At 47.3% G+C, this 14,414-nt stretch overlaps 1 protein-coding gene across 1 annotated transcript; it reads left to right on the top strand.

Moving 5' to 3' along the window:
• Window positions 1-2,432: 2,432 nt before the first annotated feature.
• On the top strand, window positions 2,433-11,249 carry LOC128333326 (interferon alpha-inducible protein 27-like protein 2A). Its single transcript, XM_053268729.1, has 4 exons — window positions 2,433-2,705; window positions 5,178-5,231; window positions 6,698-6,859; window positions 10,070-11,249. Exons 1-4 carry the CDS (start codon window positions 2,696-2,698, stop codon window positions 10,195-10,197), a joined length of 354 nt encoding a protein of 117 aa, XP_053124704.1. The 5' UTR covers window positions 2,433-2,695; the 3' UTR covers window positions 10,198-11,249.
• The last annotated feature ends 3,165 nt before the right edge of the window (window positions 11,250-14,414 follow it).

The raw sequence follows: 14,414 nt of genomic DNA, 5'->3' as shown, positions 1-14,414 counted from the left end.
GTTCAAGCTGCTTGCCATATATAGCTTGGCAGTGCCCTAATGCGAAAGATGGACAGTGGTCACCCTGAAGGAGGAGGAGGTGGAGGAAGCGGGGTGGGGGAGAGGAGAAACAGATCTGGCTGGAGTATTTGGGGAGGAAAGGGTGGGTCCCAAATCCCACATATAGTTACAAACTGCAAGCTTGGGAGGCTTTTCCATCACACTCAGTTTTTCCGCCCCTGCTGCCACCCCCTTTTACTGTTTCTCTTACTCTCCAGCCTAAAGAAGAGTTCTGCGGCATCTGGAAGCTTTCTCACGACTTTCTGGCATTTTTGTTGGTCCTAATAAAGGCCTCATCCTACTGTGGCTTCCGGAGAGAAGCTGTTTATGTGGCTGTTGTGGGAAGGCACAAAAGGAGGCCTTAAATGTTGGGCTTTGAACCCAAATTGAGCCTTTTCAGTCTCAGAAAGAATTCCAAATGGATGGAAGTAGCAACTCTGTGCCACCTTGAGTGCATCCTTACCCGGGGAGGGGGGAAGTATACCTGTGCCACTTCAAACCAGAAACGTAGGGGCTGACATTATAGCAACGTAGGAAGCTGTCAATACCACGTCGGACAGTTGGTTCCTGCCCTCCTTGCTTGCTTAGGACATAGGGAGCTGCCTTATGCTGAGTCAGACCCTTGGTCCATCCAGCTCAGTCTTGTCTACACAGACTGGCAGCAGCTTCTCCAAGCTTACAGGCAGGAGTCTCTCTCAGCCTGATTTGGAGATGCTGCCAGGGAGCGAACCCGGAATGTAAGTTGTGCATTCAAAGCAGGTGTTCTTCCACTCTCCACTCCATCCCCTGGCAGAAGTCTCCTTCTCCTCCGCCTTCTTGCAAAAAAATAAAAAATAAAAATCCCTGCACAGAGAAAACTAGTACTCAGGGGAGAAGGGCTTTAAAGAAACAGTCTTTCAGCAGGGCTGTCCCTAGGGAGGTGCGAATCAGAATGTACAGGGCCTCCTTAACATTTTATATGATTACAGAATCATACTAACTGATGACATACCGTGTAAATAGTGTGAGTGAGTTTGTTTGTTTGGACATGCCCAACCAGTTTGGACATATAGTGCATTTGTAAGCGGAAAATTTAAAGCACAACACATTCTGCTGGCTTCACAGTTCTCACTCAGACTTTCTGGATTGCAAACCAACTTAAGCCTAGTGAATTTACCCAGGCCTGCACAACATAAGACCCTGGGGCCAGATTTGGCCCACAGTGACTATTTTGCTGGCCCTCAAGTATCCTGTAGTAACACAGGAGCTGGAAAACTGCCTTATAGCACCAACTTGTGCATGATTTCTCAGAATGGTCTGCCCAGTGAGGCTGACTCCCATGCAAGCATGCCTAGCATTGCAGCCTGAAAGCAACAACAACTTAGGGAGAGGAGAGGACCTGGCATTTGTTTGGGGCCGGCATGCACTCTAGGGGACCCACTGATTGAGCAGGGACATGACCTATTCTCTAGCTACTATCCTTATTAAAAACTATGGGTCCATTGACAGGGGAAATAGAGCCGCAAGTAACTAATAATATTTATAATCTGAATGTAATCATGTGCTAAAAATTGACCTCTGCCCCTGCACACTAAGTTGTGGGTGGTTCTGGCCCACCAAGGCATTTGAGTTGTGCAGCCCTGATTTACACACACACACACACACACACACACACACACACACACATCATGTTTGTTTTTTCTGCTGTTTACCATTATCTCCACTTTCACTTGGTGTGAAGTACTCAATGGATAGAGAGAACTCTTTCTGGCAGCTTTATTGAAGTGGAGGAAAATGATTAAAAATCAATGGATGGACCAGCCTGCTTCATATTAAAAGAGCCCCCGACCCTGCCCTACACCTGTGCTCAATATCAAAGACTTCTGTCAAGCCATTCCAGGAGATCTAAAGGGTGGGGGGCAAAAGGGGGGTGCTTTGTCCTTTTTTATGAAGGCAAAGGACAGATTCCGCCGCATGGGGGTGGGAATGATGGTCCATGGGGAGACTTCCGTTCCAGAAATGTTTGTAATTTTCTGCCATAAAACAAGCCCTGTATAAGACCTTTTTGGGGATGCTTTTAGGGGTGGGTGGGATCAGAAAAATTATTAAATCAGATTGTCCAATCCACTTCAAATTAAATATGCAGAGTCCTCCCACCCTGCCTACCCCTGTGCCCGATATCAAAGCCCTATAGCAAGCTGCTCCATGTTGCGGGGCGGGGGGGGGGGGGATAACCACAAAAGGGAAATCCCATTCCTTCCATGGCTGGCTCCGAGAAGAAGGAGGCAGGCTCAGGCTCAGCACAGGAGGGTAGGGCAGGGGTGTGCTCAGTGCTCGGAGTCTTCTCTTCTCTGGAGTAGCCCGCTAGATCCCCACTCCCTGGAGAGCTTCAGAGAGGCCGGCAGAGAGGTCTCTGGAAGCCCCGCCCACCCACCGGACAGCTGATTGTCGGGTGGGGGTGTGAAAAGAACAGTGTGCCTAGAGAGGGGTCCGGCCTGACACCAGCTATTCCCCACCTTGCCGTTTGCAATGGTACAGTCCAGCCTCCACCCTTCCTGGAGTGGCTTCCCAGTTTCCTTCTTTTGCGTCTTTTCATCATCACCACCAGGCTTTGCAGCTCCTTCTCTCTCCTCCCGCAGCCTCCCTCCGCATCGCTCGTTCTCTGCCCGTTGCCAAGATGGGAGGAAGTGAGTAACCCTTAGAAGAGCGTTTGGACTGGATATTTTGGAGCAGTCCGCCGGGTGGGCGGATGCAGGGCCTCTGAGAGAGGGATTGTATCAGGGGGTACAAAGTTTCCTTGGGTCCCTCTTCCCTTCTTCATTAGTTTCGTGGGGTGTTTTTATTTTTTATTTTCCCCCTATCTCTAGGTTTGACGCAACCAATTTGGCTTCATTCCACATGCATTTCCAGTTGTTTCGGAGTTGTGTCAGCTCTGTGAGGAGAGTTTCTGTGTGTTTGCCACTTCAACATCCAGTGTGGCATCTCTAGCTTGGATGACCTTGTTGCAAATGGCTATGCCAGCTAATCTTTTGTAGCACCCGGCAGCTGACATTAACACACAGGCCAAAGATGTGTTGCAATAACCGGTAATATAGGTTACAGTTAATGCTTTGGCTCCCGGGACCCCTTTTGGACCCCAGGCCCGGGTACGATGTACTCCCTACACCCCCCTATCATAGGCCCTGGATGGATGGTTGCGTTCAGGGAGGAGAGCCGGTCTTGCAGCAGCGAGCATGACTCGTCCCTTTTGCTAAGCAGGGTCTGCCTTAGATCTTAAGGACAGAAATGATGAGTGGGATGTAAAGCTAGTCATGAATGACATAAGTCTGCTAAACCACAACAACTTAGTCTGGGAGCTTTCCAGACTAGACCCTGCAACGGGGTCACGGCGGATCTCGGAAGTGTGCTTCCACACTTCCTGCGTCATGACACCGCAGTCCCTACGCGGAGAGCAGGGTGCCGTTCACATTTCCAATGCCTTGTTTCGAATCTAATCGCTGCAAAATGGAGCTAAGATGTTGTACATCCGGCACAGAGAAGTTGCTGTTTTGTCGGGTTGTTCGTTGCTGCGAGACTGCTCTCCCTGCTGTTTCCGTTCCAAATGCAACTTGCCTGAACAGAGGCATTTTGCTTCTAATGAGCAGCTAGTCTGGAAGGCGCCCTGGAGGAGGGCTGGTCTTGTGGTAGCAAGCATGACTTGTCCCCTTAGCTAAGCAGGGTTCTTCCTGATTGCATTTGAATGGGAGACTAGAAGAGTGAGCACTGTAAGATATTCCCCTCAGGAGAGGGAGCTGCTCTGGGAAGAGCAGGAGGTTCCAAGTTCCCTCCCTGGAAGCATCTCCAAGATAGGGCTGAGAGAGATTCCAACCTGCAACCTTGGAGAAGCCGCTGCCAGTCTGTGAAGACAACACTGAACTTGATAGACCAATGGTCTGACTCAGTATATGGCAGGTTCCTATGGAATCCGGCCCACAGGAGTGGAGCTGCGAGAACATAAGGACAGCCCTGCTGGATCAGTCCTGAGGAGGCCTATCTAGTCCAGCATCCTGTTTCCCACAGTGGCCCACCAGATGCCTCTGAGAAGCCCCCAGGCAAGAGCTGAGGGCATGCCCTCTCTCCTGCTGTTGCTCCCCTGCAACTGGTATTGAAAGGCATCTTGTCTCTGAGGCTGGAGGTGGCCCACAGCCACCAGGCTAGTAGCCATTGATAGACCTGTCCTCCATGAATTAGTCTAAGCCCCTCTTAAAGCCATCCAGGCTGTTGGCAGAGAATTCCGTATATTAATTATGCGCTGTGTGGGAAAGTATTTCCTTTTGTTGGTCCTAAATTTCCTGGCCTTCCGTATCATGGGATGACCCCGATTCTAGTGTTGTGAGAGAGGGAGAAAAATTTCTTTCTGTCCATGCTCTACTCCATTCATAATTGCATACATCTCTATCACGTCTCCCCATAGTTGCCCTCTTTTCCAGACTAAAAAGCCCCAGATGCTGTAGCCTTGCTTCATAGGGAAGGTGATCTCCTGTCCCCTGATTATCTTGGTTGCCCTCTTCTGCAATTTTTCCAGTTCTACAACATCCCTCTTAGGATGCATTGTCCAGAACTGTACGCAGTACTCCAAATGTGGCCGCACCGTAGATTTGTATAAGGGCATTATAAAACTAGCATGCTTATTTTCAGTCTCCTTCCTAATGATCCCGAGCATGGAATTTGCCTTTTTCACAGCTGCCGTGCTCTGAGCTAACACTTTCAATGCACTGTCCACAATTATTTATTTATTTGTTTATTTAATCTATTTTCTATACCGCCCTTCCAAAAATGGCTCAGGGTGGTTTACACAGAGAAATAAGAAATAAATAAGATGGATCCCTGTCCCCAAAGGGCTCACAATCTAAAAAGAAACATGAGATAGGCACCAGCAACAGTCACTGGAGGGATACTGTGCTGGGGGTGGAGAGGGCCAGTTACTCTCCCCCTGCTCAATAAACAGAATCGCCACATTAAAAGGTGCCAAGTTTGCCAAGTTAGCACAGTGACCCCAAGATCAGTCATCAATAGATCAGACCCCATCAGTGTAGATGAGAAGTTGGGGAGGGTTACTCCAATATGCATCACTTTACACTTGCAGACATTGAACTGCATTCGCCATTTTCCTCACCCAGGACTCCTGATGAAAATGGGAGCAGGAGCTGCAATCGGAGCAGGTCTCGGACTAGGTAAGCAGAGGCAGCTGCCGCCCGATCCTTGGAATGTTTACTTGGAGGTATGTGGTGCTGAGTTCAGTGGTGCTGCCTTCCAGATGCCCAGTTGCAGCCCTCTAATGGGCTTCTTTGCCATGAGCCGCACCGCCTGCTAAGATCATCTGGAGAGGTTCGCCTGCAGCTGCCACCAACTCATCTGGTGGCTACTCAGGATCGGGAATGGGCCTTCTCCATTGTTGCCCCTGGACTTTGGAACGCGCTCCCTGTTGAAATAAGAGCCTCCCCATCTCTGGCAACTTCTAAAAAGGCACTGAAGACACACTTATCCACCCAGGCTGCTTTTAATTAGATCTATAGTTTTAAATAATTTTAACACTGGGTTTTAAATGAGTTTAATCTTTTTCATTATTTTAATTGTTAATTGATTTACTGTTTTAAATGATTTTAATTAAGCGCCCAGAGACGCGAGTTTTGGACAGTATAGAAACAAAGTTAGTTAGTTAGTTAGTTAGTTAGTTAGTTAGTTAATTAAAGTACAACCTGGCTCTCTCCCCAAATGATAAACGGGCGGTGGCAGCTGCCGTGGATGATGCTAAACGTTCCTTGTGAGCCGGCCTATAACACATTGTTCTCTGGGCAGCTCACAACACATGAAGAATGAAGGCAGAGTGTTCTGCCCCAGAGGAGTGGAGTCGCTCTTTGTGAGTTTCAACAGAAGCTGTATCTCTGCTTCCACGGTCCAAAAGGGTTCTGGGATTCTCCTCCCCTCCTCTCATCCCCGCTAGGCCAGCGATCTTCGCTCTTTTTCGCGTGGAGGCCACTTTGGCGAAATAATAATAATACTAATAATCTTCAGTGTGAGAGCTGGGCTGACCTCTGCACAGAAGTGTGCTATCCTCAGTGCTGAGTTACTCATAGGATGGCTTGCGTTTGCTCGGAGGCATGTCAAATAAGGTGTCTGCAAACTGGTTTTTAAATTTTTTACTTACGTTATTGTATTGTACTGTATTGCTCTTTGCTGTGGTGTTTATCTGGTCGTTGACCGTAAATAAATGAGTTCAGTTCTCAGTGCTGGGAGGGCCCTTTGGGAAAGACGGAGCCCTCTCTTCAGAGCTCTAGGAGGAAAGGCTGAGAAGGGCTGCACTTCCCATCATGCTGTGGCATGCCTTCCAAGATGGTGCAGGGGCTCAAGGGGGTTCCGTTTCCCTTAAAGGGACACACACACACACCCGGGCACTGGGCAAAGTGCAGCACTGCACAATGGGAAAGGCCATCTCCACATGGTGCCCAGGGGACTGTGCATAGCTTCAGCTGAAGCTTCACCCAGGCCCAATAAGGGAACTTCACTTAGGGTTGATGGGGGCTTCTCAGAGGCGTCTGGTGAGAAACAGGATGCCGGACTAGATAGACCTTGGTCCTGACCCAGCAGAGCTTATGGTCTTAGGTACTGAGCTATGGTCTTTCCTGCTTCTTTCATTTAGGGGGCACGTGCTTGGTGGTCCCAGTGGTGCTTAAAGCCGTGGGATTCACCGCTGGAGGAATCGCAAGTGCATCTTTGGGTTCCAAGATGATGGCTGCCTCGGCCGTTGCCAATGGTGGAGGCGTTGCCGCCGGCGGTCTGGTGGCAACACTCCAGTCGGTCGGTGAGTCTGCAAGACAGCAAGGTCCAAACCCTTTCTGTTTGGAGGCTGGGCTGAAATTCCGTTGGGTCTCTGAAGCTAGGCACATAGTGGCGCCTGTAGTAGGAGGGACTAGGACAGGCCTCCCCCCGCCAAATCTTTTCCTCCCCTCCCTTAATTTTTTTTTAAACAAATAAGTTTTAAGTAACTGGATGCTGCTTGCACTTCAGACTGATGAGGGCCAGATAAGCTGCCCCCTCCCTATTTTGGGGACACCCCAAAACATCTAAGCTGGCTATGGCCCTGGGTGTCCACAGGACCTTTTCCGGGGGAATGGAATCGTATACCTACTTACCTGGAAGCCAGACTATTTTGTGCCCTAGGCAAACACATTGACACTCTGCACCCCTCTGAGTTCTGCACTCTGCGCCCCTCTGAGGTCTGCGCCCTAGGTGGCTGCCTAGTTGGCCCAATGGTAGCACCGGCCCTGCCTGGAAGTTATTGGACCGTAATAAAGATTGACTGACTACTTACTCACCTGGAAGTCATGTGTTCCATTCAATGGGACCAGTGTTCCCTCTGACAGGGATTCCCAGATGTTGTTGACTACAACTCCCAGAATCCCCAGCTGCAATGGCTTTTGCTTCGGGATTCTGGGAGCTGTAGTCAACAACATCTGGGAATCCCTGTTAGAGGGAACACTGAATGGGACTGGCTCAGTCCAGGGGCAACTGCCCCCCACCCATGCTCATTATAGTGGCTAAACAGTACTGCAGTAATGGCCATAGATTCTACAGAGTGGTATGTGTCCACCAAGACAATGAAGGAGCTGATGACCCAGCAAAACCTAGCCCCAAATAGAGGGGTTACATACTAGCCAGGAGTCCCACTGCCTTCCTGGATCTCAGGCCAGCCCCCATCCAAAACCAGTGCCAGAGCTGGCCTCCCCTGCCTCCCGAGTAAACCTATTGGGAGGAAGGCCCTGAACAGCCAAACAAGCACTCCAACTCTGCAACTGGAACTTGGACTTGGCATGGCATTGCCTCTGCTCCTGGGGGACAATGGAGGATCTTCTAGGGATAGGACAGTTGCCCCACTGGGGGGCACCAGGACTCCAAGGACTTCGGTCTATTTCTGATTGGTGTTGGAATGTGTCCCAGGGAGCTGTCCGTGGTGCTGAAACGCGCCTTGCCTTCTGGATCTTGTGGACTCTTGCCATGGGATGGGACAGGACAAAATCTGGAGGAACCTTTCCTGCATTCAACACTGCCCTCTGTGGGCATGGGCCAGATTTCAGAGACTTGGAACACAGCCAGTGAGCACATTAGTACAGAGTGTGTGGTTGGCTGGTGCATTCTGAGTTTCGTCCCACACAGTTGCTGTACAGGGAGGGAGAAATAAAGACAGAACTGGGCTAGAGCCAGTGTTCCCTCTAACAGGGATTCCCAGATGCTGTTGACTACAGCTCCCATAATCCCCAGCCAAAGGCATTGCCGCTGAGGGTGCTGGGAGTTGTAGTCAACAACATCTGGGAATCCCTGTTGGAGGGAACAGTGGTTAGAGCCCCTGACCCTTTGGAGCAAGTTAGACGTAGGAAATAAAAGCTGTCAAGGGAAACATCATTGGGCGTTGCCTAAGACTGCTATATGGAAAAATAGGGCAGGTGTCCTGCACCTTTAAGAGATGCACAAAAGAGGAAATTTCAGCAGATTCAGCCTTTCTTTCCCCTCATGACAAGCTGCACCTGCTGAAATTCCCTCATCTGTGCATCTCTTAAGGTTGCAGGACACCCGCCCTCTTTTCCATAGTGTAGCCCTACTTTCACCCCATGTCACATGGTACAGCTGTTCACATGATCATTACTTAGGTAGGACAAGCACCCTACCCAAGTTCAAGAGCTGTGCCCAGCCCCACGCCTGTTTGGCAATGGTGTGAGAATAAAAAGAAAAGTGGGAGCGGGGGGAGAAGTGATCGTGTACGAGGCGCGCACTGAGTTGGTCAGCTTTTCCTCCTCCCCCATTCAGCAGCTGGGCAGAGCTGCTGGGTAGGACGGGAGCCCTCCTGCCCAGCAGGAGCCTCCTGCACATGATCACTTTCCCCGCCTCCTGCCTTGCTTCTTACTTCTCATAATTGCAAAACAGGAGCGCAGCAGAATCCAGGAAGAGCTCTTGAGCAGTGATCAGTGCAATATGCTGCTGAAGTCCTCGGCCCCACAGAGACCATCCTCTTTCCCCCTTGCCTTTTCCGCTGACTCCAATCCTCTGCCCCCTCACTTTCAATAATATTCCTAATGATTCATTTTAATGTCACAATTAATGTGCTAAACTCTGACCTCAGCCCCTGCACGCCAAGTGGGGTGGTTGCTTCCAGCCCACCGGGGTATTTGCGTTAGGAACATAGGAAGCTGCCTTCTACCGAGTCAGACCCTCGGTCCATCTAGCTCAGTGTTGTCTACCCAGACTGGCAGCGGCTTCTCCCGAGCTGCAGGCAGGAGTCTCTCTCAGCCCTATCTTGGAGATGCTGCCAGAGAGGGAACTGGGAACCTTCTGCACGCAAGCATGTAGGTGGCTTTCCCAGAGAAGCCCCATCCCTGCAGAAGAATCTCTTACAGTGCTCACACATGAAGTCTCCCATTCAAATGAAGCCCCTGGTGGCGCAGTGGTAAAACTGCCGCCCTGTAACCAGAAGGTTACAAGTTCGATCCTGACCAGGGGCTCAAGGTTGACTCAGCCTTCCATCCTTCCGAGGTCGGTAAAATGAGTACCCAGAATGTTGGGGGCAATATGCTAAATCATTGTAAACCGCTTAGAGAGCTTCCAGCTATAGAGTGGTATATAAATGTAAGTGCTATTGCTAAAGGCAAACCAGGGCAGACCCTGCTTAGCAAAGGGGACAATGCATGCTTGCTACCAGTTGTGTGCCCCTGCCTTAGGAGATGCACAGAAGAGGGGATTCCAGTGGGTACCGTCTTTCTGCCCCCTGCATAACAGGCTGCACATGCTGAAGTTCCCTCTTCCGTGCCTCTCGGTCCCGGTGACCTGCCCTCTCTTCCACTCAGCAGCCCTAGCCTCACCCAGTGCCACATGGTGTCTGTTTCAGCAGGTACCCATTTCCTTTCTACCGTCTGTGAACCCCACGGGGCAGGAGTCAAGTCTGTGTCTGTGGCACTGCTCCGAGAAATGATGGAGAACGGACACACAGTGATGGCCTCAAACCTCTCCTTTTTCTTTGCAGGGGCTGCAGGCCTCTCCTTGGCCACCAAACTTGGGGTGACAGCTATGACAGCGAGTGGAGGGACAATTATTGGTGCTTTCAAGAAGGACTTAAGCCCAGCAGATCCTCCCCTTCCTGTGAAGAAGTGAAACATAGGAACATGGGAAGCTGCTTTATACTGAGTCATCTAGCTCCATTGGTCCCTCTAACTCAGTATTGTCTACACAGACTAGCATTCTCCTGATCAATGACTGCCCCCTGCATAACAGGCTGCACTTGCTGAAATTCCCTCTTCCGTGTGTCTCAGTCCAGGTGAACTGTCCTCTCTTCCATACAGCAGCACTATTCCCACCCATTGCCACATGATTTTACTCCTGCTGAGTAAAAGAGGCAGCTTTTAAAAGTGGTGATTCTCTTTTTTTTAGCAGGGGGAGAGCAACTGGCCCTGTCCATCCCCAGCACAGCATCCCTCCAGTGGCTGCTGCTGGTGTCTGCCTTATGTATCTTTTAGATTGTGAGCCCTTTGGGGACAGGGAACCATTTTAGCCACTTAATTTATCTACTTTATTTCTCTGTAAACCACTTTGGGAAACTTCTTGCTGAAAAGTGGTGTATCAATATTTGTCATATTTGTATGAAAACAATCCCATTTTTTGTTTTGGAAGAAAATGAAATGTTGGGGGAAATTGAAGTATAGGCAATTCATTCTTAAAGCACCCTTTACAGTTCTAAAGTCTCGTTGTTTCTGTAGGAGCATTTATTATGTATAACTTGCTTTGCTCATAACATTGATCATGTATGGTATATTACATTTAGAAGTATAGTTTATTCAGACCATTAGTCCAAATTTAGTAATTTACTTGTAATTTTTGTTACAAATGGACTGCAATCTGCAGATTTATATAAATATAAATAGATACTTAGCAGGGGGAAAGCAACTGGCCCTATCCGTCCCCAGCACAGCATCCCTCCAGTGGCTGTTGCTGGTGGCTGTCTTATGTTTCTTTTTTAGATTGTGAGCTCTTTGGGGACAGGCAGCCCATCTTATTGATTTAATTCTGTGTAAACAGCTTTGGGAACTTTTGTTGAAAAGTGGTATATAAACATTTGTTGTATTCGTACGGGCCACAACTAGATTTCTGAGCTTCCTTATCAAAAGTGCTCAGTAAAATGTTGGTAATAAAAACAAAACTAAAAAGTTTATCTTCTTTTTTTTTGTTTAAAGTCTCTTGAGCCAATATGGCTTTGGAATGCACTCCTTGCTGAGATAAGAGCTTCCCCATCTCTGACAATTTTAAACAAATCTTTGAAGACACATTTGTTCACCCAGGTTTTTAATTAAATACCATTTTAATAATTTTAACTTCATTTTAAAATATTGTTTTAAATTGTTGCAATGTTTTATCTTTTTGCTGTCATTTATTTTAACCAATGTTTTAATTTCTTTGTTGTCTTTTATCTGTTTTAACTAATGTTTTAACTTTTCTGTTTTTGTTGCCAACCGCCCAGAGACGTACAGTTTGGGGCAGTATGAAAATATGTTAAATAAATAAATAAATAAATAAATAAATAAATAAAATTTCAAGCAGTGCCCGACTGGGGGAGCACAGTTCCACCATCGCTGTGCTGTGCAGGTTGGTTGTCTATTTCTCTGTGAATTGCAAGATGCTGGTTCACCTTTAAAGGCATCACCTTTCAGGGAAGCCGTGTCAGGCAGAGGCGCTCACACCTGGGTCCTCAGATGTTGTTGGACTACAACTCCCATTATCCCCAGCTGCAATGTCCTTTTGGCTGGGGATGATGGGAGCTGCACTTCAACAACATCTAGGGAGCCAAGTTTGAGAACCGCTGCTCTAATACAGAAATCTAAATCTTCATAATAAATTAATATCTCCCTCCACCCCGCATAGAGGGGGAAAGTAACTGGAGAATGTTTTAAAGCAGAAAAACTACTGGAGGAGGAAGGGTTAAGATTGAAGCCTCAGCTACCCGCCACCCCTCCGTTTCCCACTGCCCTGTTGCAATATTGTACCGCAAATTGTAGCCTCCATGGCTGTATTAGGAAGGAAGGAAGGAAGGAGTGGGCCCTCTAATTTTTTTCATCTCTGTCTGGAATGAGTTTTGTTCTGGGAGGCAGTATCAAGGCACTGTGTGAGCACCTGCATTCAGAGTGGGACCTTCCTAATTCAACCTGAGCAGGATCTAAAATTAACTGAGCGGACATCAGAAAACTTGTGAACGCACACACACATGCATGCCTTAGAGGGAACAGGAAGGAAGGAAGGAAGGAAGGAAGGAAGGGTTAAAACTATACACAACTACTAATTGGCTGACATGATGACAAAAATTACTCAAAGTATTCCCACTGAAATGCCTGACTTGTTCCTTTCATTTCAATGAAACCACTTGGAGTAATTTCCCTTGTGTAAACCATGATTGCATGTAGTCTGGTGAACAGAATTGCATGTAGGTCAAGAGAAATTTCCCTTTCTGTTTGCCTTCCAAAAAAAGGAAGGATGGCTTTGTTATACTTGCTTCCATGGGCTTCCTCACTGAACCACATGTGGAAGGGTAAAGAAACGTCCACACACAGCAATTCTCATGGGCCATCTTTCACCCTCCTGCTGCTATTTTCCATCCACGCCAGGAGGGGAATGTTGTCAGTACCTTCCACTGCCCCCACCCCCCATGTGGCTGCAGCCCCGTGCACATTTTCCTGGGAGTAAGCCCCATAGTACATAGTATGCACCACCATGTCCTTATTTTTAATTTTAAAAACACACCAGTATGTTTAATTGGGCAGCTGATGGGCGACAGAGCACACAACAAAGAAGGCACTCTCTTAAATACTCTGGACCTAGGCCATTAAGGGCTTTATAGGCAATAACCAGCACTTTGTATTTTGCTTGGGGAAATGATATGTTTAATTGGCACTCATGCTCAGTGGAGGTAAAAATATGTGCAAAAGTGCAGATGTGGATATTTTATGTATATATGTATTACATGTATAAACTACCCTGAATCTCAAGGCAGTATACACAACTTAAAACAATAAATAAAAATCAGTAAAAACACTTAAAACAATTTTTTAAAATTTCAATGATTTTAAAAAATCAATTTTAAAAAAATAGTTTTAACAGAAGCATTTTTTAAAAATAGTTTAGCAAAAGGCTTGAGAAAACAGGTGTGTCTTAAGTGATTTTTTTGAAGTCAGGTGGAGAGGCTCCTATATTGACAAGGAACACATTCCAAAGCCCTGGGGCAGCCATAGAGAAGGCCCGGCCCCAAGTCGCCACCAGAGAAGCTGGCAGCAGCTGTAATCAAACCTCTGCATGAGATCTCAATAGGCGGAAGGTGCCCTCTTAAATACTCTGGACCCAAGCCGTTAAGGGCTTTATAGGCAATAACCAGAACTTTGTGATTTGCTTGGAAATGATTCAGCAGCCAAGGCCGTTCATTTAATTTTTTTTTAAGTGTATGAGACCTTTAAAGTGTATGAGACTCATGGTGCAAATTCAGAGAAGTCAGGAAAAAATGAGGTCCGAAAAGAAACACATATTCTTGTTTTATTTGGGACTGAAGAACAGGACAGATGAAAGGAATTACTTCTTTACAAAATGTGTAGTTAAACTAAGGAATTCGCTACCACTGGATGTGATGATGGCCACCAATCTAGATAATTTTAAAAGGTTCTTAGATAAATCCATGTAGGACAGGGCTGAATGAATTTCTTCATGAAGGCCAGAGTCCAGCAGAAGAAAAATAATACAATTGACAGTAACTAATAAACCAAGCTGAAATCAAATGGTTGACCATTGACACTGAGAAACAACTTGGCAGCATTATAAGTAACCTGAAACTTATGGTCTGCTCAAAGAAATGATACATAAAAAATCATCAGAAAGACCCGGAAATTCCAACTTTAAAAAGGAGAAATCAGACGATAGCACATCCAAATGAAATCTACAATATAAAAGCATATGTGTTATCGATTCAATTTCTCCCACACCACAAGGACACACTTTATAGTGGGGATAGTGCCCTCCAGGAGTGCTGAAGGGAGGGCATTAAGTTGTGCTCTTGTAAAAGCCCCGTGATAATTGGAATATGTGAGTGTGAAAAGTTAAGCAGCCCTGGATCTCCCACTGGTCTCACTTGGTGTCCCACAAAAAGTGGGTATCCAGCTCAAATTAAACTGGAGCTCTAAATCTAAGAATTATTGTGCAATTAATTCTTTGGCCTCCCTATTTAGCATGCTCCCTATTTAATATCCGAAGATAGCCCACAAGTAAGTATTTTGTGGATGATACATTTCCGCCAGCTAGAGTGAACATTTTCACTCAGGGTAAGAGGGGCCGGCCCCATA

This window comes from Hemicordylus capensis, chromosome 7 (genome assembly GCF_027244095.1).
Source record: "Hemicordylus capensis ecotype Gifberg chromosome 7, rHemCap1.1.pri, whole genome shotgun sequence".
Classification (NCBI taxonomy): domain Eukaryota; kingdom Metazoa; phylum Chordata; class Lepidosauria; order Squamata; family Cordylidae; genus Hemicordylus; species Hemicordylus capensis.
Note: the sequence above shows the minus strand (reverse complement) of the source record. Positions and strands in the feature narration are given on the sequence as shown.

Coding starts and splice junctions, on each gene's coding strand:
- LOC128333326 (XM_053268729.1), top strand. Junction 5,232..6,697: donor CGGAGCAGGTCTCGGACTAG/GTAAGCAGAGGC, acceptor TCTTTCATTTAG/GGGGCACGTGCTTGGTGGTC. Junction 6,860..10,069: donor GGCAACACTCCAGTCGGTCG/GTGAGTCTGCAA, acceptor TTTTCTTTGCAG/GGGCTGCAGGCCTCTCCTTG.